Below are 22,598 nucleotides of genomic sequence, written 5' to 3' on the forward strand. Positions count from 1 at the left end.
AGTGTTGGGTAGTCCATTTATCGAGGAAGGCTATAGGCTATGTTTTTTTTCAAAATTAAGGATCCGTAATAAAATTGGTATTTTGTAACACAAGGTGTAAAATCGAAAACCTATTTTTGCGTGCGCTGCAAAAACTATTGACAATAGAACAAAATGATGTACAGGCTATAATATAGGCAATATTTTATTACTTATAAAACTATCGCGTGAATTATACTTTATATGGCAAAACAACGTTTGCCGGGTCAGCTAGTATTTAATATCAATAAAATTTAAATTTAAAGATATTATAATATAAGATGTAAATAATTAAAGTAGGACCAGTACAGACCAGATCAAAGCAAACACTTCAGCACATGTGCCAGAGAAGCAACAGCCAGGGATAACTGGCGTAGAATCGTTTGTCGTTCGACGTGACCACGACTGCTCTATCAAGAGTAATCCGACGAAGAAGAAGATGTAATTAAATAATTCATTTAGTACCTATTTATAATGTCACAAAAGTATATCTAATATATAAAATTCTCATGTCGCGGTGTTTGTAGTTAAACTCCTTCGTTAAGGGTGGTCCACGCCAAATTTTTGTTTTTAATTTTTTTGACATTTATTTTTAAATTTGTTTGATTATGAGCCAACATAAAAAAATACATACAACATCAAATTTTCACACATCTACGATCAACAGTTACTTTTGTATCGCGATTTTAATATCGGCAATACAACGTTTGCTGGGTCAACTAGTAATTAACATATATTATTATCAAATAGACTAGTATAATAATAATTCATTTTGTATTGAAAAATTCATTAAAACTAAATATTATATGATATAAATAATAATAATATATAAGATATATATGGATAAGTGGATTTATGAATTTTTTTGTGGTGTGCACAGTGTCGTCGGTTAAAGTATGGGGAATCCATTTGATACAAAGCTTTCTGACGCCTAAATGTTCGTGTAATATTTTTTGAAATTGACTCATACCAATGTCTAGGCTTGCCCGTATCTGCTGATAGGTCACTCTCTTATCTTTCTCTATCATGCTTCGAACAGCACTGATGCTATCTTCAGTAGTCGGTGTTAAAGGACGTCCCTCACGCGGATCATCATTGAGATTGCTACGTCCACGCTTAAACTCGTTAAACCAATTGTAAATAGTGGCACGAGATGGGGCTTCATTAAAAAATGCTAATCGCAGCCTATTATGTTGAGTAAGCCCACAACCAAAGTCAAAATAAATCATTGACCCAAAATTTTCTCGCGTCAGGTTCACTTTCACGTGTAACAAGAGTTTTAGATTTGCCGCCAATTCACAAAAATAAATGACAAATGAATGCAATATACTAACTGCATTAGGTTACCAAAGAGTTCTAAAATTGAAATTCAAAAAAAGTTTTCATTAGCAATATTTCTGACTGGCCAGTTCTAAACATTTTCAGTGTTACCCACGTATCACACATACTCGGCCACTAGTGGCGCTTCCACCTCTTTGCATGCAACACGTGTGCACTGCTCTTTTGTTTTATAATTGCGTTTGTTAAATTGCATTTGATGGATAATATCGATACAGAAAGGTTTATTATCAAAATTCAAAGTAGACTATCAATTTTTGATATGGGAGATGTTGACTCGCCAAACTCTGGCACGAGACTAGTCTCTCAGTAATAGTCATCTCCTGAGGATGCCTCGTGTAGAGGCGAAACACGTGTCAAATTGTTTAACGACAAATATAAGCGGAATTAACACTAAAGAAAACTCTAAACATTTGGATATGTATATGTGGTGTCTAGTTTCGTAGCTTACGGATACTACGGTGGCGCTTATGTCGAAGTGAAATATATTCCCTAATAGTACAAACATGTAAAATAAAATGATTCTTCTGTTTTGTAAATGTTTCTGTTCTTTTGTAGGACAAACCTTTGTCGGCGGTAATTCTGCAAACGTTACATACATTTCAGACACATATGTTTAAATGTATAACGTGTTCTATTATCGTATAACTTGTTTATGGTGATGTCAGCATACTGAGCGGTTTTCTACATTTCATGTTTTTATTTTATGGAATAATCAATAATATGTAGAGAACGTAATAACTGGGTCAAGGGCGTTACTACGACATGAAAACTGCTCACGTCTAAGCAATTTACAAAGAACATGTATTAACTATTATTAACTTTTATTATTAGATGCTGAAAAGTGGTAATGGGTCGTAAGTTCGGATCTGATGTAATAAAACTCAGAGGGGTTATAACATACCATGTTTTTCTTTTTCAATGTTAAATTAAATTGAATTTATTTATATTAATTCAAGTTATTAACATTTTACACTAATATCACGTAGTCGCTTTGAGGATATAAATCGAGCATTTCTTATATTTTTGAACAATTTTTTAAATCCAAGATGGCCGCCGCGCAAAATTATGATTTCAACAATATGGATATCGTATCCGAGGTTCTCGACGGTGTAGAGAACGAATTTGGGATCATTTTTTTAAATCCAAGATGTTACTTCTGTTATTGACAGGACTTATGAATGAAGCTATCGTTCTGAGCGTACACCCTTCAACCGTAAGCTAAAATATTGTGAAAGTCGGACAGGGCACACCTTTGATGGGGCCGGCTGGGGTGAAAATAGAACATATTTCTTTAAAACAGCAAGTCACTAACAAAATGAATGTGTAATTAATGCCAATTTGTGAAGTTAATGGATTATTATAAAATACCAGTAGAACTAAGCTAAGATGGTTAATAGATATTGAGGGCAAATCGTATTTAATATAAGATATTAATCTTATACTTAACAAGAGTTAAATTATAAAAAAGAATTTACCGTACAAGAGTAGACCGTAAATTCTTTTTTATGTTTCTCGGAAACGGATCTAGTATTGAATCGATTTTTTTATTTAGATAAGCCTTTGCTTTTTAAGTTAAATCAGCATATTTCTTAATAAAACATGGATATACAATATATTTTTTTACTAAACGCTATTTTTATTCTTAATATCACTACTTTACCGCCATGTGGTAAATCATTTTTATCTACACCCATGCTCTAAATCCCCTATTAAAGATTCTGAAACAGTTAGCTTATTGCGAACATTAAAACATCCAATGTCCTAATAACCATTACATCATGCGAAGGAGTGTTGTAATGTACTGAATTTCATAACAACACTCCTTTGTTTTTTTTTCGATTCCTTCATGCGCAAAGAGTTTCAACAGACAGCCACATTCTTATTGCTCGATGCGTGGTATCTGTGTGAATTTCAAATAAAGAACATTTTCGTTTACGCGCGTTCCACACTACCAGAACGTCGCGCGCCGAGAAAAAAAATTAGGTCATTCGAATCCCCGACATTTTTCGTCGATATTCCTTTGTTTTGTTTACAAAAAATGAGCAATTCAACAAAAATGAGCAGTTTTGACAGCACACCGCCAGATATTTTAAATGCTGCAAAAGAACATAATATTCAAGTGAATTTTAATAATTGCACTATACAAAAGGAAATTACTAAGTACTAAAAATAAATAATTATTTCATTAATAATTAGTTTATTCGTATATAATCAGTAATGGATGATATTAGGTTACTACTAGGACTGGCTGTTTTAATGTTAGCAGTAAGCTAACTGTTTCAGAATCGTTTAGAGGATTCATATTCTGGGTGTAGATAAAGTCTCGTATGCAAATGTTGATAATTAGGTATTAAAACACTCATGTGATACTATTATCAAACTACCCTACCTACCCTATTATAAACCCACATTTCTGCTTTAATACCCCTTATTACACAACAGTTGCATAAATATCTATCAAAAAAGCGGCCAAGTGCGAGTCGGACTCGCCCATGAAGGGTTCCGTAGCAGCAAGTAACATAATATAAAAGTTCTTGTAGTTAATTGTAACTTTGATCGATGTTTTAATAATAGTGTTGTTAAAATCTACAAACTTCATCTCGTTCAAACTAATTTTCGGTGGAAGTTTACATGGTGTACATCATATATTTTTTTTAGTTTCATCATTCTTATTTTAGAAGTAACAGGGGACACACACAGACACACACACACACATTGTACCACTTTGGAAGTGTCTCTCTCGCAAAACACACTTTAGAAAAAAATTATATTATAAACCTCAATATCATTTTTGAAGACCTATGCATAAATAACACAAAAAAGATTGAATTTCAGTTCTAAGTATGGGGAACCCCCAAGATTTATTGTTTTTTGTGTGAATATCTTAATGCCGTTCAAAGAATACATCTACTTACCAAGTTTTAACAGAATAGTTCTTATAGTTTCAGAAAAAAGTGGCTGTGATTTACGGACGGACAGACAGACATACATGACGAATCTGTAAGGGATCCGTTTTTTGCCATTTGGCTACGGAACCCTAAAAATTGATTGTGAATTTGACTATCATCTACAACATGGCGTTAATATCGCTTATCTCTATTTTGATTAACACGGGCATTCACTGTTCATTGTATTGTGTGATTTAATATGCAATAATTGAATTAAATACTTTATTCTAAAAAAAATCTTTATCCAAAGAAATTGTGTTTGTAAAACCGGATATTCCAGATATTCATACATGAATACCCTTACATGATACTAGCAGATGGCCGCGACTTCGTCCGCCCGTAATTTCTGATTTCCTATGAGATTATTTTCCTGCTGGAAGGGCAATCAAACTCATCGACAATAGTCCTACCGCTAGTAAAATCTGCATTTCATAGTTCATACCTAAAGAAGTCGCAATTTACATTTTTTTGGAATAAAAAGGTGGCAGTTAATTTTTTTCCAAAATATTGTTATAAGCCTCCACGTAGTGTGACTGTAACTGGTCGTGAAAGAAACAATTTCTTAGAAATACACCGGCCGTTTTCAAAGTTTGATTCTGGCTTTATTATTCTAATAAGATTATCGAGTAGCATAATTTCTTAACCAGAAATTGTTGCTATGTTAAAAATTGCAATTGGTAATCCGATGGTGATCAGTGATCACACATCCAGATGGTGGGGATGATATCCTAACTTGTGGCGTGTCGTGCGAAGGTGGAATTCTGCGGCAGCAATCAAGTGAAACAGCTCTTCGGAACACTCCCCGTGATAAATGCGGTAGAAGACACATAATCCAGTCTCTACCCAACGCCAAGTGATCCAGCCGTTCACAGAGCACTGGACCCACTGTAGTCCGGGTCCCCCAAGCTGTATGTTAATAAGAACCCCTACTCTGTGGTAATACTATGCAAATATGTCGAAAGTAATTATGTAACAAACACCAACCTACGCTTTATTGAACACCCACACACCTATTGTACCGAAAATAGCATTTGAAATGGATGGCTGGATGATCTTGTTACCGGGAGGTCTGCTTGATGTGTTTTTTTATTATTATTATTTCCTTTAGAGTTAAAGTTATTATATATTTTATTTTATGAAATGCTCACATAATGCCTCTATTTATTAACGGTATGTGTGGAACGATGCATCTACTATACTCAATAACTCTTGTGTTTATAAGTATTAATTTACTTTTATTTTTCTTTTTTTGACTTACTCATGTAAGCCTTTCAGTTTTTGACTTTTGAGTATTTTTGTTGCGTCACTTTGCATACATTGTAATTGAAATGATTTGTAAAACAACTAAAATGTAAATCTTGACTTAAAAGAGTGGCAATGAGTTTCTTGCTACTTCTTCTAATTAGCTCAACCCTTTACGAAGTAGCGGTAAATTCAATAAGAAACAATATTTATATATTTTTTTTTGACATTCATAAGTGTCATTTTTGTGACCTACATGAATAAAGTGTTTTTGAATTTGAATTTGAAATTACGCTCTACATAACAGTTCAGCTCAATTGTCGATGGTCGATGGCTAATGAAGCTTGTGATTCATGGTCCATCAAATCACAAACATTTCCCGCCTTAAGCGCTTTGCAGGCTTTTTTATAGCTTGTTAAATTTATGTCCAGACATGGCCTCGATCTTATCTCATTTGAATGTATAATTAAACAAGGTACTTATTATTTTCATATTCATAAAGCTCTCAAATTAACAAGATGAATATTCTTAAAGTAATTTTATTTTTGACGTACCTAGGTATTGTTTACTACAAATGAACAGGTATTTTGTTGGTATCTTGTTGATATATTTTTTACAACAAATCAAACATTTCCTTATCTACTAAAAGTAATTATTTAGTAAAGTGAAACTTAAGAAAACTACAAATTTTCTCCAGAACGTTTCAGGATCGTATATCTATTCCACCAACAAAATTTAAAGACTTAGATTAAGGATTGATCTCCGCTGCGCTCCAACTAGATCATAGTTTAAAGGATTCTTATGAAAAAACAAACGAACTGATCTAGTAATGAAGCACTGCAAACATGCAAGCCGTCTTTAGGTTATACCCAAATTGTCATGTCAAAGGCCTTTTTAAGATGTACCAATACCCATATTCGTCAATTTATAATGTAAAAATAGGATTTGAAGCACGATAACAAAATCGAGTACAAAAATAAAAAAAATTATAACATTTTGCTGTTGGATAGACATAATGCCTAGTTTATAGTACGGTATAAATAATAATACTTTAATAATAAGATATAATGCCTACTAATATTGTAAAAGTAAATGTAAGTTTTTTTGTTACGTTTTCACGCCTAAACAACTGAACCGATTGTGATGAAATTCAGTGCAGAATCAGACTAGATCTTGGGAAAGGACATAGGCTACCTTAACACACCATGAAACTTTTTATTTATGCACTTGATAAGAAATAAAATATAAATACACACATCAAAAAAGTCTAAGCAACATGTACTAATTTAAAATTCAGGATGGTTTTTCACATTATAACGTTGTATTTTATTTTTAAAATAATATTTTTAGAGTCTTAGGATGTAAAAATAACAGCTGTTGTCTTTATTAGTTCTTTTAATAACAGAAATTAACAATATATAGAATATACTGCAGAAACTAAGGTACATCAGCAACTAAACATTTTTTTAACAAAATGAAATTTCTAAAGAAAATGAATATATTGTGAAAGAATAGGATAATTTAATTCAAAGTATGGCCTCCTCTGCTATTCAGAACTTGTCGGCAACGATTATTCATTCAATTAATGAGACTGTTTATGTCATCTTGAGGTATTCGCTTCCAATGGGATTGTAGCAAATACTTCAGCTGTTGGGTTGTTGTCACTCCGTCTAAGTCCTTCACAACACGTATCTGGAGCATTTCCCATGCATGCTCGATGGGGTTGAGGTCTGGCGATTGTGCAGGCCAGGGCAATACCCGGACGTTCTTCGTTGCCAAGTATTGACTGGTTCGCCGAGCTGTATGTGAACGCGCATTGTCTTCATTAACGTAAAATCGGAGCCAAAGGTTTGTGCAAATGGATGGACATAAGGTCGGAGAATATCCTCAACGTAATTTTCAGCGTTCATGTTTCCATTTACAAAAACGAGCTGAGTTCGCCTGTTCTTCATAATACCCGCCCATACAATAACTGTTGAGCCGCTGTATGGATGAACTTCCTGAATGCACCTCAGCCTTTCAGTATTTCCGGGCCGATGGTACACTCGCACCCTTCTTGTATCAGCCCTAAACCCGAACTATCCCGACTCATCGGAAAACATAATTTTATCCCATTGTTCCTGGGTCCATGTTCTGCGTTCTCTTTCACCATTCAATTCGACGAGCGCGATTCCTGTGACGTATCGGTAGGCACCTAATTGGGCGTCGAGCTCGTAGGCCGTACTCATGCAGTCGATTTCGCACAGTTTGGGGACTTACATCAACACCACTTCAATTATGTAGCCTCAAACTTATCTCTCGAGCGGTTAACATCGGCTGGCGTCTTGCAATCAGCTGTATGTACCGGTCTTGCCGAGTGGTTGTTCTCCTTTTACGGCCTGAATGCTGTTCAGCGGCTTCCCTTGTATTATTTAAGCGCTGCCAAAGACAACAAATAGCACTTGTATGAATGCCAAAATGCCGAGATACCTGAGATTGATTACTTCCCGCTTGCAACATCCCTACAGCTCTTTGCATTTCATTTGCCGTCAAATGACATCGCTCCGTGACGTAAAGAATATCTACCAATTCAATTTTATCGCTAACTTTATTTAAATAGTTGGTAAAATTATAAAATCAAGACTAACCGTAGCAATAAAAACGCACTTAAATTCAAACAAATTCCCTTTCATTTAATTTTATGAAAAAAGCCAGTATGTCATCAATAACAAAAAAGATTACATACCTATGCACTTTGAGCGAATAAAGACTTAGAAATTAATTAATATAAATGGTAAATTTGTAATAACATGCATGTTGCTTAGACTTTTTTGATGTTTGTATTTGTTCTAGGGTTTTTTAAATTACGACCTGTGTGCGGTTGAAATAGGGGATGAAAGTTCATATAGAAGTCCAAACAAAGCCACGCTGAAAGCTTAGCTGCGAATAAGATTATATTTAGTACAAAAATAGAACGCTTATAAGTTACAGGAGTACTTAAAAAAATGTTTTTTTCATCGGAAACTATACTTGGCGTGGCGTGTGTACGAGCACCACACTCGCAAAACCTTTGTGTTTTAGCAAAGAATGGAAAAACAAAATAAAGTAGTTGTTGAAAATGTATTAAAATAAGCAATTTATAGTTTACCGCAGCATTTTGTTTAAGTGTATTATTATTATTAGAAAATGCATCCCAAAGTAACTAATCCGCCCGGACGAAGTCGCGATTAAAAGCTAGTAGTACCTTTATAATAAGATATAAAACCTCTTTTGAAGAAAAAGTGATGAATGGAGCAAGACTTTTATCTGATGGTAAGTGTCACGATTTACGATCTGCCCATTACAGTGCTGTGCCATTCCTAAAAGTGCCAAAATGATCAGCCTCGCAATTGTGCTTGCCACTTCGAGATATAAGAAGCGAAGTGGCATTGATCCAGTAATTAAACTTCACCCACCAATCCTTCAAACCGAAACACAATAATTATCCATTATTATAATGGTCATCATTACTCCTTGACGACAGAAAAAAATGGTCTGGCGCATCAATACTATTGGATGTCGCTCATCACAAGTTATATTAACTACTAGCTGATGCCCGCGACTTCATCCGCGTAGATAAAGGGTTTTTAAATATAATAAGCAAATTTGGAATTGAAGATGTCCTATTCCAGTTCCGGTTCCCGTTTTCGCTCCTCGAATCTTATTCCGAGGAAGATTGCTATCGCAAACTAAACCTACTATTGGTAAAGTTATATAGCTCATCGACGTGAATTTTAGTTTTACACAAATCCCGCGGTATACATGGATTTTTTCGGGATAAAATGTAGCTTTTGTCCTTTCCGAAGCTCTAGTCTATCGCTGTACCAAATTTCATCAAAATCTATTCAGTAGCTTCGGCGTAAAAGCGTAACAAATAGCTTATACCAGTGGGCTCCTTTGCACAGGATGTCGGCTAGATTATGAGTACCACAACGGCGCCTATTTCTACCATGAAGCAGTAATGTGTAATTACTGTGTTTCGGTCTGAAGGGTGCCGTAGCTAGTGAAATTACTGGGCAAATGAGACTTTGCATCTTGTGTCTCAAGGTGACGAGCGCAATTGTAGTGCTGCTCAGAATTTTAGTAGGGATTAGATTATTTTTACATTCTTAATTAATTTCTTGCTCTTTTTTGTACACAGGTGAATATGAAGATCACAAACGTTAATGGAAATTTAGATACAGAACTGACAGAGCAAAGTCTTAGTACATACACCAACATTAACGATAGCAAACTCCAAGATTACTCAAACAATTCCGATAGTTGTGAGATCACTTCCAAACTGTCTGTTAACAGACATAACCATAAAACAGCCTCCAAAGAATATCAAGAAGTTTGTAATAAACAATATCGATTAAATAATCTCAAAGGTGTGGACGCAGCTAGTGAAAGTATCGATAAAAGTCTGGACAGTAAGAAATATTTATGTACGTTGTATGTTTTTGTTTCATTTGGTATTTTTTTTTGCGACCACGTACCGGAAGACGCAGTGTTGGTCGGCCCCCCACAAGATGGACCTGCGATCTGGTCCGGAATACGTTGGATGAGGGCAGCGCAGGACAGATCGTCGTGGAAATCTTTGGGGGAGCCCTTTGTCCAGCAGTGGACGTCTTCCAGCTAATGATGATGTTAAAAATAGATAAAACTGATGTTGAACATGCTTAAAATTATGTAACAGTGGAATCCATGAGAAAACCATAAAAGTTACTACTTTATAAATATATTAATGGGAGTGTCCATCTATTAATCCCATTGCGCAATAGGTGGACACGCTATCTATAACTAGTCTGGCCATAAATATTGTAACAACTTAATAAATTCTAATTTCCATAGTTTGAATATAATATGTTTTTTTAAGACTAATATTTTTACGTATTTTTGAATTCAAATTTGGAACGCGGTTATTATGCTAGATTTAATCATTTCTCGCAATTCAACATATTTTATGGAAATAACTACTTAATCATAATAATGGAGTAGGGATTTAAAAAGTGCAGTGACTGCCATGTAATTGTATGCGTGTACGGAGCCGTAAGACATTTTCAAAAAAAATCAAAGGCTAGGTATCATTCATATGTTCGTACCAATATCGTACGTATTTAAAATGCTAGGATGTTTGTTGTTGTATTATTATATATTATAGATATATACGTATGTTCGTATATCGCTAAATTGCTAAATTAAGTAACAATCATGAAGTAATACCTTATCGATCGGAACATAGACTTAAAACGAAAGGTGCACCACAAGGAACACTGGGTCCACTTCTATTCATAATCTATAAATGATAGCATTGTGAAATCTGACATGTTTCAGTATAACAGTAGTGTGTTGGTATTTAGACAATTTTATAACATATTTTGCATGTCATTTGACGAAAAATATTGGATTATCAATAATATTATGTTAACATCTTATGTTCAATTTTTCTTGCAAATAAAATTTCATTTCATTTCATTTATCGTATATATTGAAGACTTGAAGCTTGGTGCTTAACGTAGATATAGAGTGACACACGAGGTAACGATGCCGCTGATGAACAGGCCAGGAGGGGCTCGCAGATGACAGTAATAGGACCAGATCCAATTATTCCTCTCCCCTCTAGATGGCTTGGAACGATCATACGTCAACACACCAAGGAACTACGTAATAATTACTGGATGGAAGTGAATGGGTGTAGACAAGCAAAAGAAGCTCTACCTCAAATAGACTCCGAAGCTCTCTCGCAAGCTGGTAAAACTCCCACGACCAAGGTTACGTAAAGTAACTGGGCATTGCCCTTTTAACAAGGATCTGTTTAATATAGGTGTCACCGACAGTCCACTATGCAGAGCCTGCATGGAGGCAGAAGAGACGGCCGCACACATCATTCTAGAGTGTAGGAGGGTGACCACATACCGGGCCAAACACCTGGGGTCACCGAGGACTCTCCCCGAGGTCATGTGTGATATCAGAGGTTTGATAAACTACCTCCAGGAGCTGGGCTGGCAGGATTAGCCGCCCACCTCACCACGCAAAATAGGCGCGCTATAGTCGTCGAGTTGAGGATAGTAGCCCGTGATGACCTTAATCTATAACGTAGATATACAGGACATGCTCTGAAGCGCGGTTATCAAATCAAATACCATTGTTACAAGTAAAAAAAATATAATTCTAATCTAACATGCATCTTATAAAAGTCCTCCACTATGTTATGAATATGAATAATATTTATGTTTGAGAAAACTTACATTTGTCCTAAACACGATCGAGTTCGGCAGCCTGTTATAATTAGATGGACCCATCATATAAACTTATCTTTCCGATTTCCGCAGCTTTATGGTCTGGCGTGACGAGTGTGCAAGATTTTGGCTGCGCACAGATCTAGATGTATTAACGCCTTTCCGCCGGAAGAAGTTATCATCCTGCGTTAGTTAATGTTTGGTGGGGGGTGTTCTATGAGGGAGTCACAAACTTTGATTTTTGTGAAAATAGGAGTGAATACCTCAGCTAAACTGTACCAAGAGACAGTCTATGATCGTGCTGTGAAACCTCTTAGCAACACAGTTTTTAAAAATGTACTTTTCCAACAAGACTGCACCTGGGCACAAGGGATTGACGACTTAAGTGTCAGGAAATCAACGTACTTATCCGGACTTTAGAGCTGAAAACTCTCCCTCGTCTAGCCCACATCTGAACATGTTTGATTAGTGTTAAAAGACATGGTCTCCTCTAAGCGACGCGACACGATCGAATCACTTTTTTTTTGAAAATAAGAGACGAGACGAGCAGGTCGTTCAGCTGATAGTAATTGCATTATGCAGTGTTGCTCAGGATTCTTAAAAAACCCAAAAGTTCTGAGCAGCACTACAATTGCACTCGTCACCTTGAGACATAAGATGTTAAGTCTCAATAGCCCAGTAATTTCACTAGCTACGGAAGATATATCATATAAGAAAATAAGAATCACTTAAGAAATCTTTAGCACAAGCAGAGACTATATTTTCCATGAAAATGGTTCCTTAAGATTTGTGTGACTATTTCGAATACAATTATTTTTTATTTTTTTCTGAGATTAAGATTACGTGATAAAAAATGCAAATTTATTAATTATGACTAGGTAAATATTTATCATTATGGCGCCAGCATCTTTACCCGCGCATTTTTCGTTTACGTAGCAGGCTGATCATTATTCACAACCTCGGATTTAATTTTTTTTAAATCCATTTTATAAATAAAAGTAGCTTGAGTTACTCCTAGTAAGAAGAGCTATCTGCCAGAGAAAGTCCACCGATAAAAGAAAGCCAAATCAGAGATTAGCAGAAACGATCAGACAGATCAGAGACCACTTGACAACTTGAAAAAGAAATGTTTTCTTTCGTTATTTTGACATTACAAACAGACTCTTCAATTCTTCCTTCAAATCGAAATCTAAAGAAATCGTAAAAAATTAAAACTGAAACAAAATGTAAAAGATAAAAACTGAAATTTCGACATATTAATTTCAGATTCTACAAATGTTTCACCTGCCGTGGATGAAGACTTATATTTTGGACAATCAGAACCGGAAGATATCAATATGTCCGACAATATATTATATCATACAGTGCCAAGAGGTATTGTGAACCCTAATTATCCAGGTTTTCAACACTTGGCACATACTCTACAGGTATTCTATTTTACTAATTAATAATAAGTTACTTAATTAAGAAAAAAAAGTACATCGAAAAAGAACGAACGAATTTTTCTTCTATATTTTGTCTTACTTACTGACTTAACATAATTATAAAAGCAATGATATTTTATAAATATATTAATGTTCTGAAGCCGTTTTTATATATTTTTTTTCTTTGATTACAGGAATATTCAACAAATTTAGACAATTATAATCAATCAGATAATGAGATGACTGACGACGATATAGACACTGATATAACAGATAGAGAAAACAAATTGAATGGCAATGAATTCTATTCTGAACTAAATAATAATAATACACAACAAATAAACAAAATAAAATTGCATGGAACTAAACAACAGAGTGAAATACCCGATCTAATAAAAACAATTCCAATTATTAATAACAACACAGAATTCTACAGTAGCGATTACAGTTCGTTCGATGCTGATATTGAAAATAATTTTAATACCAAAGATATCATTGGTGATTTTAACAAAGAAATCGAAGATGAAATCAAACAACTACTAAATTATAATATAAATATACAGCAAGACTTAGAAGAATTGCGAAGAGATATTAAAGATAATTTTGAAAAACCCATTGAGAATACAATTAACAACATAAGCGAAGTAGTAAATCACGTGATTAAAAAACTTGTAAATAGCGACGTTTGTGAGGAACCAGAAAATTATCCAATACCCTGCGTAGTGACAGAAGCAAATGACACTATGAATAACGAAAATAATATTAGTGCTAGATCAGAAATACATTTAAGTAGACCTACATTTTTATTAATCGACAGTAATCCAGACAATAAAATAACGGATGCGGTACTATCAGATGGCAAGGAAGAAATAAATATATGTGAAGATGAATACGATACCGACAAAATGAGTTATGATGTTGAAAGCACCATAAAACAATTAAGTACAGAGCTTAGAAAAATAATTCCTAAGCTAAATGAAATGAAGGAACGAGAAAAAATGTGGACTGAAAAGCCAATCGTGAAAGAGTCCACAAACTCAAATAGAATTCTAAGCTCATCTAATAAATACAACGCTTCAAAGATATTACGAAATTCAAGCAAAGAAATATATAAACGTGAAGTTAATAGCGCAGAAAATATTAAAATGTGAGTACCTAACTGTAACTTACTATTTAAATTCATAAAAATTTTGAACCTTAAGTTATTAATTCTAACCTTCTTAAAATAGCTAATAATATGGCAAATATGATTACTTCTATATCTTTTAATATATATAATTCTCGTGTTAAACTTTGAACTCCTCCGAAACGGTTTGATCGATTCTCATGAAATTTTGAGTGCATATTGGGTAGGTCTGAGAATCGGACATCTATTTTTTTTTTATTATTTTTACATTTTTTTTTAAATTTGTTTGATTATGAGTCAGCATTAAAAAATACATACAACTTCAAATTTTCACCCATCTACGATCAACAGTTACTTTTGTATCGCGATTTTAATATCGGCAATACAACGTTTGCTGGGTCAGCTAGCCTATATATATAACGAAAATGATCTTTGTTTGAGGCTCTTTCACGTATAAACAACTGATCGTATCGAGATGAAACTGCCACCATTCGATGCGAAATTTATCCTTGATTGTTTATGATTACTTATTTTTTTATTGTTTAATTTATTTCCTTTTAAAATTCGCCCAGCGAAGCGGGCGGCAACGGCTAGTATATATATAATGAAAATGGTCTTTGTTTGAGGCTCAATCACGCCTAAACCAATGATCGTATCGACATGAAACTGCCACCATTCGATGCGAAATTTATCCTAGATGGTTTGTGGCTACTATTTTTTATTTTTTTTTTTAGTAATAAGATGAATAAAACTTAATTTATTTCCTTTTTAAATTCGCCCATCGAAGCGGGCGGGATCGGCTAGTATAATATAAAATTTATAGCAAGAAGTATACAATTTTTAACAGCGTTACATTAAACGTTATAGACGTTTTAATCAGTATAATGTGATGTAGTATAGCTGCTTTAATACGTACGCTGTACGTTGTATATTGTAGTGACTGACATGTTTGTATCATTAAAAATAGACCTGACGCCGAAGCCTGACTCAGTGATTATGCAAAGCAGAGATCAATGTATCGCTGTTAATATAAAGTCAGCTAGTCTGTCTAGATTTTGTTCCATTTGTATATTCGTAAAGTGTGTTAATTGAATAATTAATATAATGTTACCTTGCAGTGAAGTTAAAAGAAGCTGTAATGACAAATCACGTTGTTCCGTCCCACAAGAGACTATCAATGATGATATTGGTGAGACCATTCAAGGATTACTATTATTATAATATTATTATGTACAGTTAAATTACTTTCGAGACGTTTTTGCGTTTCTTGTAGTATTTGCATATTTACAGGAATTCTAAACTTGAAATTTAAATTTCCTTGTACAGTCAGAAAAAGGCGTTCGTTTTGAAGAATAAAATTATAGTTCAGTGTTATTGTTGTAAAGTCGTTAAATAAAATGATTTAGATGAGTGTGAGATCAGATTTCAAATTCATCGGATGAAATGAAATTTTAAAAATTATGTTTAATATTAATATTCACTATTTTAATATCGTTTAATATTATGAGTTCCCTATGAAGTGCCTGGCTATTAAAAATATAAAAGTATTGGTTTATTATACACACAAATGCAAAAACATCTCGAAAGTAATTTACCTACCTAAGTACCAGCTCATATATTTTGGCTTGTGTAAGAAGTTACGATACACATTTTTTAATAATAATTTAAGATTACTCTTATACCTTCAAATTATCTTTAAAAATAATCTGTACAAAATAACGTTATCTCGTACCTACCTAGGTACGTACATAATAAGTACAACGAATTAAAAATAACTTTCACTTCACCGTCAAGTACAGAAAGAACTATTACGCAAAGGTAGAAAGATTAGAAATTGTAGTTACATTTCTATTAAACTCGCTCAACTTCTTAGTTTCAGAAAGCTTTGATGTGTACAATATTGAAACTGCTTTACCAAAATTGGATATTGATGCAATTGAAAGTCACCTGAGAGAGGCTGAGAGAAGAGTAAGTAAATATAAATAAATTATCTATTATTTATGTATATTTAATAGTAGGTACATCTCGTTAAAAGTGCGGAAAGTAATGTGTCATATTTTCTGTAAGTGGAATTCTTAGTTGCACCATGCATCGAACGACCGCGACGTTTAAAGTAGGTACGTATCAGAATCGGTTTTCGTAGGAAATTACTATATAAGAAAATATAAGTATTATAATATGTGAAAGAATTTTTGAAATTGGTTAAGTAGTTTCGAATTAATCCATTACAAATAAACATACTAAATCATCTTTTTTTATTTATAATGTAAGTCAAGACTTTCCACAAAAAAAAAGAAAAAACTTATGATCAAGAAAGATCGAATCACTTCTGAAGTTATAGATATATATTAAACAAATAATTGGGGGTATTATTAGGTATCGTAGAAAAACTACTAAGAATATTAATGTTTCAAAATTAAAATAAAATTTCTTTAGGTATCGTGTTTAGTTAAACAAATACCTATGTTTTTACCCTTTAAAAAAAGTTTGTAAAATGTAAGATTAATATCTTTTATATACCTATATGATAAATATACGGATTTTTGTTTTTTTTTCTTTATAATTAACAAAAATCCGGACAAATTCAAAATTAGGGCCGCCGTCCGTTGCCTAAAACCTTCTCAATGATTTAATTACAAATATATTTAGTTTTCAGACTTTTCCCTATACTTATAGTATGAGATGGTATTACTTGCCAAATTTCATAGTTCTAGGTCAACGAAAAATACCTTCACAGGTTTGATTCCCTTGAGAGTGTCGAAAATATGGTTTTTTGCGGCATAAACAGCAGTATTTTTTTTTATGTTAACCCAGAAAACTGATTTTTTCATAGCTTCAAGAAATTAAAAGAATATACATACTTGAGTATATTCTTTTAATTTCATCCTCGATACCTCAATGCGTTTCCGAGATAAAGGGTCTTGACAGACAGACAAAGGGACGGACGGACGGACGAGGACCACAGAGGTCCTACAAGGTTCCGTTTTTTCCTTTTCATGTACGAAACCCCAAAAATGATTAAAAAAAAGTTATTTCCTCCCTGAGCTGCCATGCGGTTCCTCATTGGGCATCTTCCGTGGGATATTTGTCAAGGAAAAATTACTGTGGTCAGAGCACAGCTGTTAATAATCACGCTTAGCACAGCTATGAGCGAAATTAAAAAAAAAAACAATCCCTAAGTCACGAACGTAAGTAATTGAAACTAAAATTGGATATTTAAATCCCAATTTGGAATTCTGGAAAACCATTGTGTAGATAGACTATACTGCCAGGTAGGTATTTATTGGCGTGTTTTCTTGATGATATCAATCCTCATTTTTATTTGAATGCAGCCTGAAAAAGTAGGTAGGTAGGCACTTACAGTAGATACTGTTACACTAGATTTTTTACAGTAGATTTTTTTTCATGAGAAGTTTATAAACATTAGTAGTTAGATATTCGGCGAGAATTAAACCCATTACTCTCTATATAAAATTCGACCAACGCAACATTCAAATAAATCAAGTTTTATCTTCGGTTCTACATAATATCAGTATAAGTAGATATAAGTACCTAATATATTATGTTAAGACAAAGTAACGGTGACTGCACACATTATAATACTCATGCGAAACACGTTTGTAATATAGCGGTATTCATTATACATAATAGCAGTTAAAATTACCAATCAAGTTACCGCTCAAGCCTTTCTACTGTGATTCAGTTTCGTACGACGGATTGTTGAGAGACGTTCTTTCTGTTTAGATTATTTATTTATTTATTTCTTAATTGCATTTTTTTGCGAAACAACTGCAGCATATTTTGAACACAAAGTGAAGTTGGAGTGCACATAGTTGAAATGACTTCTTTACCTTATTTTAACCCAGAACAAAGACACTATAAAAAGGATACGAGGTTCCTTTTGGATTTATATACTATTACTTATGATAATCATGAATCTGTTGATAATGTTTGCTGCTTAGTAAGTGTTTCTTTTGTTTAACAAATTAAAAAAAATGTTACATACCAACTAAACAATAAAAACATTAACTGATAGAAAATTAGAAACCATAGAAATGGAACACGCTTGAGGCTTGTCACATCTCTTGTCCTTGCCCTAAATGTCAGATGTGACAGGAATCAGGATTTTGACAAGGCTAAATATTGTGAAATGTGAAAAAATTGACAGTTTGTGATAATAGCTTTATTTTTGTAGTTTCTAGTTTGTACCTGATAATCTAGCTAATTTAATTACTATTCCTAAATAGTTTATTCTATGTTAAAGATAGTATTCGTGTGCCATTTTCGTGCCAAATTATTTAATAAGACTGATTATATATAAAATGATTGAGAATTTGTTTAGTAATATTAAACGAAAGTTAAGCAAGACTTCCACGGAAGCAAATTTCAAAGACAATGAAAAGTCTGGGTTTAAACTAAGCTTGCAGATATTTAGAAAGAAACAAACGAAATCCAGTGATACCAAATTATTTATACCTATCTTTAACGATAATGCTGGTGCTTTAAGCCCGAGAGCCGCATTAGGAGGTGACTTCGTTCAAACGGAAATAGAATGGCCAGCAATTATCGAAACCAATCCAAATATATTAGAAAGATTTACAAGAATTGTTACATTAACAGACGATATAACGAGTGATAAAAATGTATGGTATTGGAAAGGAATGAAGTGTTCAGGCAAGTTTTTATTTTTATTATAACATTTATTTTATTTGTTTTTCAGAAACGTAATGACAGGGAAGAAATCAGGAAAAGGTTAGCTATGGGTGCTGACACTGAGGAGTACTATAGTCTTGGACATATTGATCGTCCCGGTAAAAAGCCAAGTCTACATTCAAGATTACAAAATGGTAAGCCAGCAATCATCTGTAAATGTAAAAAGACATTCTTGTCTGCATTCATATACTTTTACAAAATTTCATATTATATTTTTTTTAAATGAATATAAGGGATGAGACAAGCAGGACATTTACATGATGGTAATTGATACACTCTACCCATTACAATGCAGTGCTGCTCAGGACTCTTGAAAAACCAAAAATACTGAGTGGCACTACAATTGCGGTCGTCACCTTGAGACATAAGATGTTTACGTCTCATTTGCCCAGTAATATTATTATAAATAGAAATCTATTAATCATGTTGTACATGTTGGGGATTTTACTCTTAATCATCCAGCTTTTGTTATGGAATTGGTATTCATGTTTGTGTATGTCTTAACTCCTGCAGGTAAGAATTTACAAATTTGTTTCATGAATGAGACGGCTTCTGACAATGAGTCACAAGCATCAGATTTAGAAAAGAGCAGTAAAAGTTCGTCAAGAACAAGTCTTTTTAGCAAAAATAGCTATAACCATCCATATCAAACAAGACCACTTTCTGTGAATGTTTCAAGATTTGATAAAGTCAATTCTTCACAAAATGGTAAGTTCATTGTTTGAATGCATACAGATTTTGAGGCTTAATATAAAAATTATAAGTAAATGCATGATATATAAAAGATATAGATAATTTAATTCTTCTGTAATGCATGGTTCGTGAACATTCCATAAATTATTGGACATTCTTTAGAAATTTACCAACTTTTCATCTTAGCACTGTAAATTTGTTAAATATAAAGTAATACTATCAAAAATTATTTTTTTAGCTTCAAAATTACGTCCAGGTTCAATTATATCAAAGTCATCAAAATCGAAGTCAACACAGTCCTTAAATCAAATTGAATTGAAAGAGTCAGACTTCTATGTACTCCAGGCAACATTACAGACCGAAGCAAGGATTGCATTGGCTCAAGCAAAGGAAATGGCTCGCATTCAAATGGAGGTATGTATTTATAATTACTGTTGAAACTCAGTAAGTTAACAATCTTCACAAAATTCCCCTTTGTTCAAGCTTTTATTACTTAAAGTCTAACGGCCTTACAAATAAAATTGGCATAAAATTATAATTAAACATAAACCAAGAATATGTAAAATGTTTACAAATAGACATTTTGCTTACGAATGGTTTGTTGGGACGTATAACAGTTCCCACATTTATTTGCAAGGCAGCTTGTCATTTGCAAAACTTCAGAATTATAATAAAAGTATTGACAGTGTTGTCAACGATAATGTAAACATTTTGCATTTTCTTTGTTTATCATCAGTTATAACTTTATACCAAGTTTTTTTTGTAAGGCCGTAATTCTTTATAACTCAAGAATCACCTAGCCTTGATTTTCAGTATCAATTTTTAGCAGTGGTACACTCATACAAGCCCAAATGACTGGCTTGTATGGTTGTACTAAAATTATTTATTATTATAAACAGGGGGTGCTATTTTGCAAACCTCCAAATCCTTCAAATTCCATTTGAATTCTCCATTCCCTTCTTGCTGAGAAATACACAGTAACATGAGATTTTATATTCTGTGTTTTAAATATCTCTTATTATATTAAATGTCTCTTATAAATTATATAGAGATATTTTTGGTTAGAGCATATCATGTTGGTTTTTGGACTTGACCAAGTCTGTTTTAAAATGTGAATTATCCCTATTGTGAGTGGTTACAGATTAAATGTTAGTATTTACAAATGTTTATTGATAGTCTGTAGTTTAAAAAGCTTTAATTGGATTGACATGTTTGTGATAATTTAAAGTGGGCACAAGTCTATATTTCTGAAGAAAAGGTAAAAATTTTTTATTTATCTGCATACTGAATTGTACAATTTTTTTTTTTTTTAGTTTGGAAGTTACTATTTCACAGATAGATAAACAGTGGTATATTTATATCAAACTAATAGTGTTAAAACTATGCAGATGAGTCTCTCTGCATGTTCTGTTCTTAAACCCTATGTAAACCACATTATTTTCACTACAGAGCCAGTTAAAACCTTTTAAAAATTCAAAATTTTAATTAATAAATTAATTATTCAGATTAGGCTAAAAACCCTAAAGTGCTGTCCAAGAAGAAATAGTTAATAAATCAATAACAATATGTATCATTGATATCAATTGTTAGAATGAGACCAACACAGTGGGATGAATTTATAATATGTATTTAATATTTAGCTTTCAATGTTTTTGTTGATGGAGTTCAGTTAGGGACCAATTCTTCTAATCCATGCATTAATTCAAAAGGCCCTCTCCTATATGGAGAGACGGTAGGACCGGCTGGAGATTAATAAAATTTCAAATAAATCCTAAAATTGTAATATGGTGCAAAACTTAGTTGTATGTGGTGAAAGTCTAAACTCTAAAATCTAAATCTTTGTGTTCTATTTAGCTTTCAAAATCGCCTTTCGATAGTGCATATAACGAAATGATTAAATATTGTGAGTAATGGTTTCTTGTAGTTTGTAAATACAAAATCATTATAATTAAAATGCATTTATTTATTTATAAACCTATGTTTTTAATTTTTTTATCAAAGTAATCATTGTTTTTGTAATTAGAACTTTTAATACTTGTTGATAAACACAACGTGTTACTTACGATTACAGTGTTAATTAAACAGATAACACTCACATGTCACTCTAATATTAAATAAATTTTTACATTTTATGATTTAATACTGACTACCAATCATAGGAACTTTAAATGAAATATAAATAAAATCTATATGTATATATTATAAAATCCAGAAATATATTACACTAGCTGCGGCCCGCAACGTCGTCCGCGTGGACGCTTTAAAGCAGCAAAAATATATATTATGTCTAGATACAGATCTAGTTGCAATTATGTTGTCCCGACCTCTAGTTAATGTATTATTGCAAAATTTGAATTAAGTCTATTCAGTAGTTCGCCCGCCGCCGGACTGCACCATAGTATCGCGCACTCGGTTTTAATCATCGTCATAGCTATTCAAATATTGGTCCAAATAATGTACTTAGTAAAAAATAAATAAACTTTATCTACTTCAAATACCAGATGCGTTAAAATTATTTATTTTGATACTACCAAATGTTTGTTTTTTAGCAAACTTTTTTTTCATTTTGTATTTGTAATAATTGGTTTTGTTTTTATGGTACTTTGAAGCGTGAGCGACAGTGCCGGTCAGTGTCGCCAGTGACAGAGATGTTGAGGCACAGTATGGAGAAGGCAAATGTACCGCTGGCACCAGATCGGCGCAGGGTTTCCCGCCAACTGCTCACTGATATGAACATAGCCCAGTTGCAGGTAATATTTGACTACATTACTACACAAATTTATATTTTAAGTTTATTTATTTAACACGGTTTATCGGTGTGGGTACCGGCTAGTTTCAGATCATTCACAGGTTC

The 22,598-nt window shown here is 33.2% G+C and overlaps 1 protein-coding gene across 4 annotated transcripts in view; it reads left to right on the forward strand.

Moving 5' to 3' along the window:
* The window catches only part of LOC126968905 (schwannomin-interacting protein 1), a 50,907-nt gene that overhangs the window by 12,813 nt on the left and 15,496 nt on the right, over nucleotides 1–22,598 (forward strand). Inside the window, exons 2-10 of one of the 4 annotated variants that reach the window (XM_050814063.1) lie at nucleotides 9,709–9,994; nucleotides 13,055–13,215; nucleotides 13,407–14,359; nucleotides 15,457–15,527; nucleotides 16,212–16,306; nucleotides 19,059–19,185; nucleotides 19,565–19,759; nucleotides 19,983–20,158; nucleotides 22,354–22,494. In XM_050814063.1, coding sequence (XP_050670020.1) covers nucleotides 9,715–9,994; nucleotides 13,055–13,215; nucleotides 13,407–14,359; nucleotides 15,457–15,527; nucleotides 16,212–16,306; nucleotides 19,059–19,185; nucleotides 19,565–19,759; nucleotides 19,983–20,158; nucleotides 22,354–22,494 — 2,199 coding nt within the window. In that variant the 5' untranslated portion in view covers nucleotides 9,709–9,714. Of the gene's footprint in view, nucleotides 1–9,708; nucleotides 9,995–13,054; nucleotides 13,216–13,406; nucleotides 14,360–15,359; nucleotides 15,528–16,211; nucleotides 16,307–18,074; nucleotides 18,300–18,525; nucleotides 18,982–19,058; nucleotides 19,186–19,564; nucleotides 19,760–19,982; nucleotides 20,159–22,353; nucleotides 22,495–22,598 lie in introns of those variants that run through there. The other 3 variants (XM_050814065.1, XM_050814066.1, XM_050814064.1) reach the window with 3 other exon arrangements.

The sequence above is a fragment of the Leptidea sinapis genome, chromosome 17 (genome assembly GCF_905404315.1).
Source record: "Leptidea sinapis chromosome 17, ilLepSina1.1, whole genome shotgun sequence".
Classification (NCBI taxonomy): Eukaryota; Metazoa; Arthropoda; class Insecta; order Lepidoptera; family Pieridae; genus Leptidea; species Leptidea sinapis.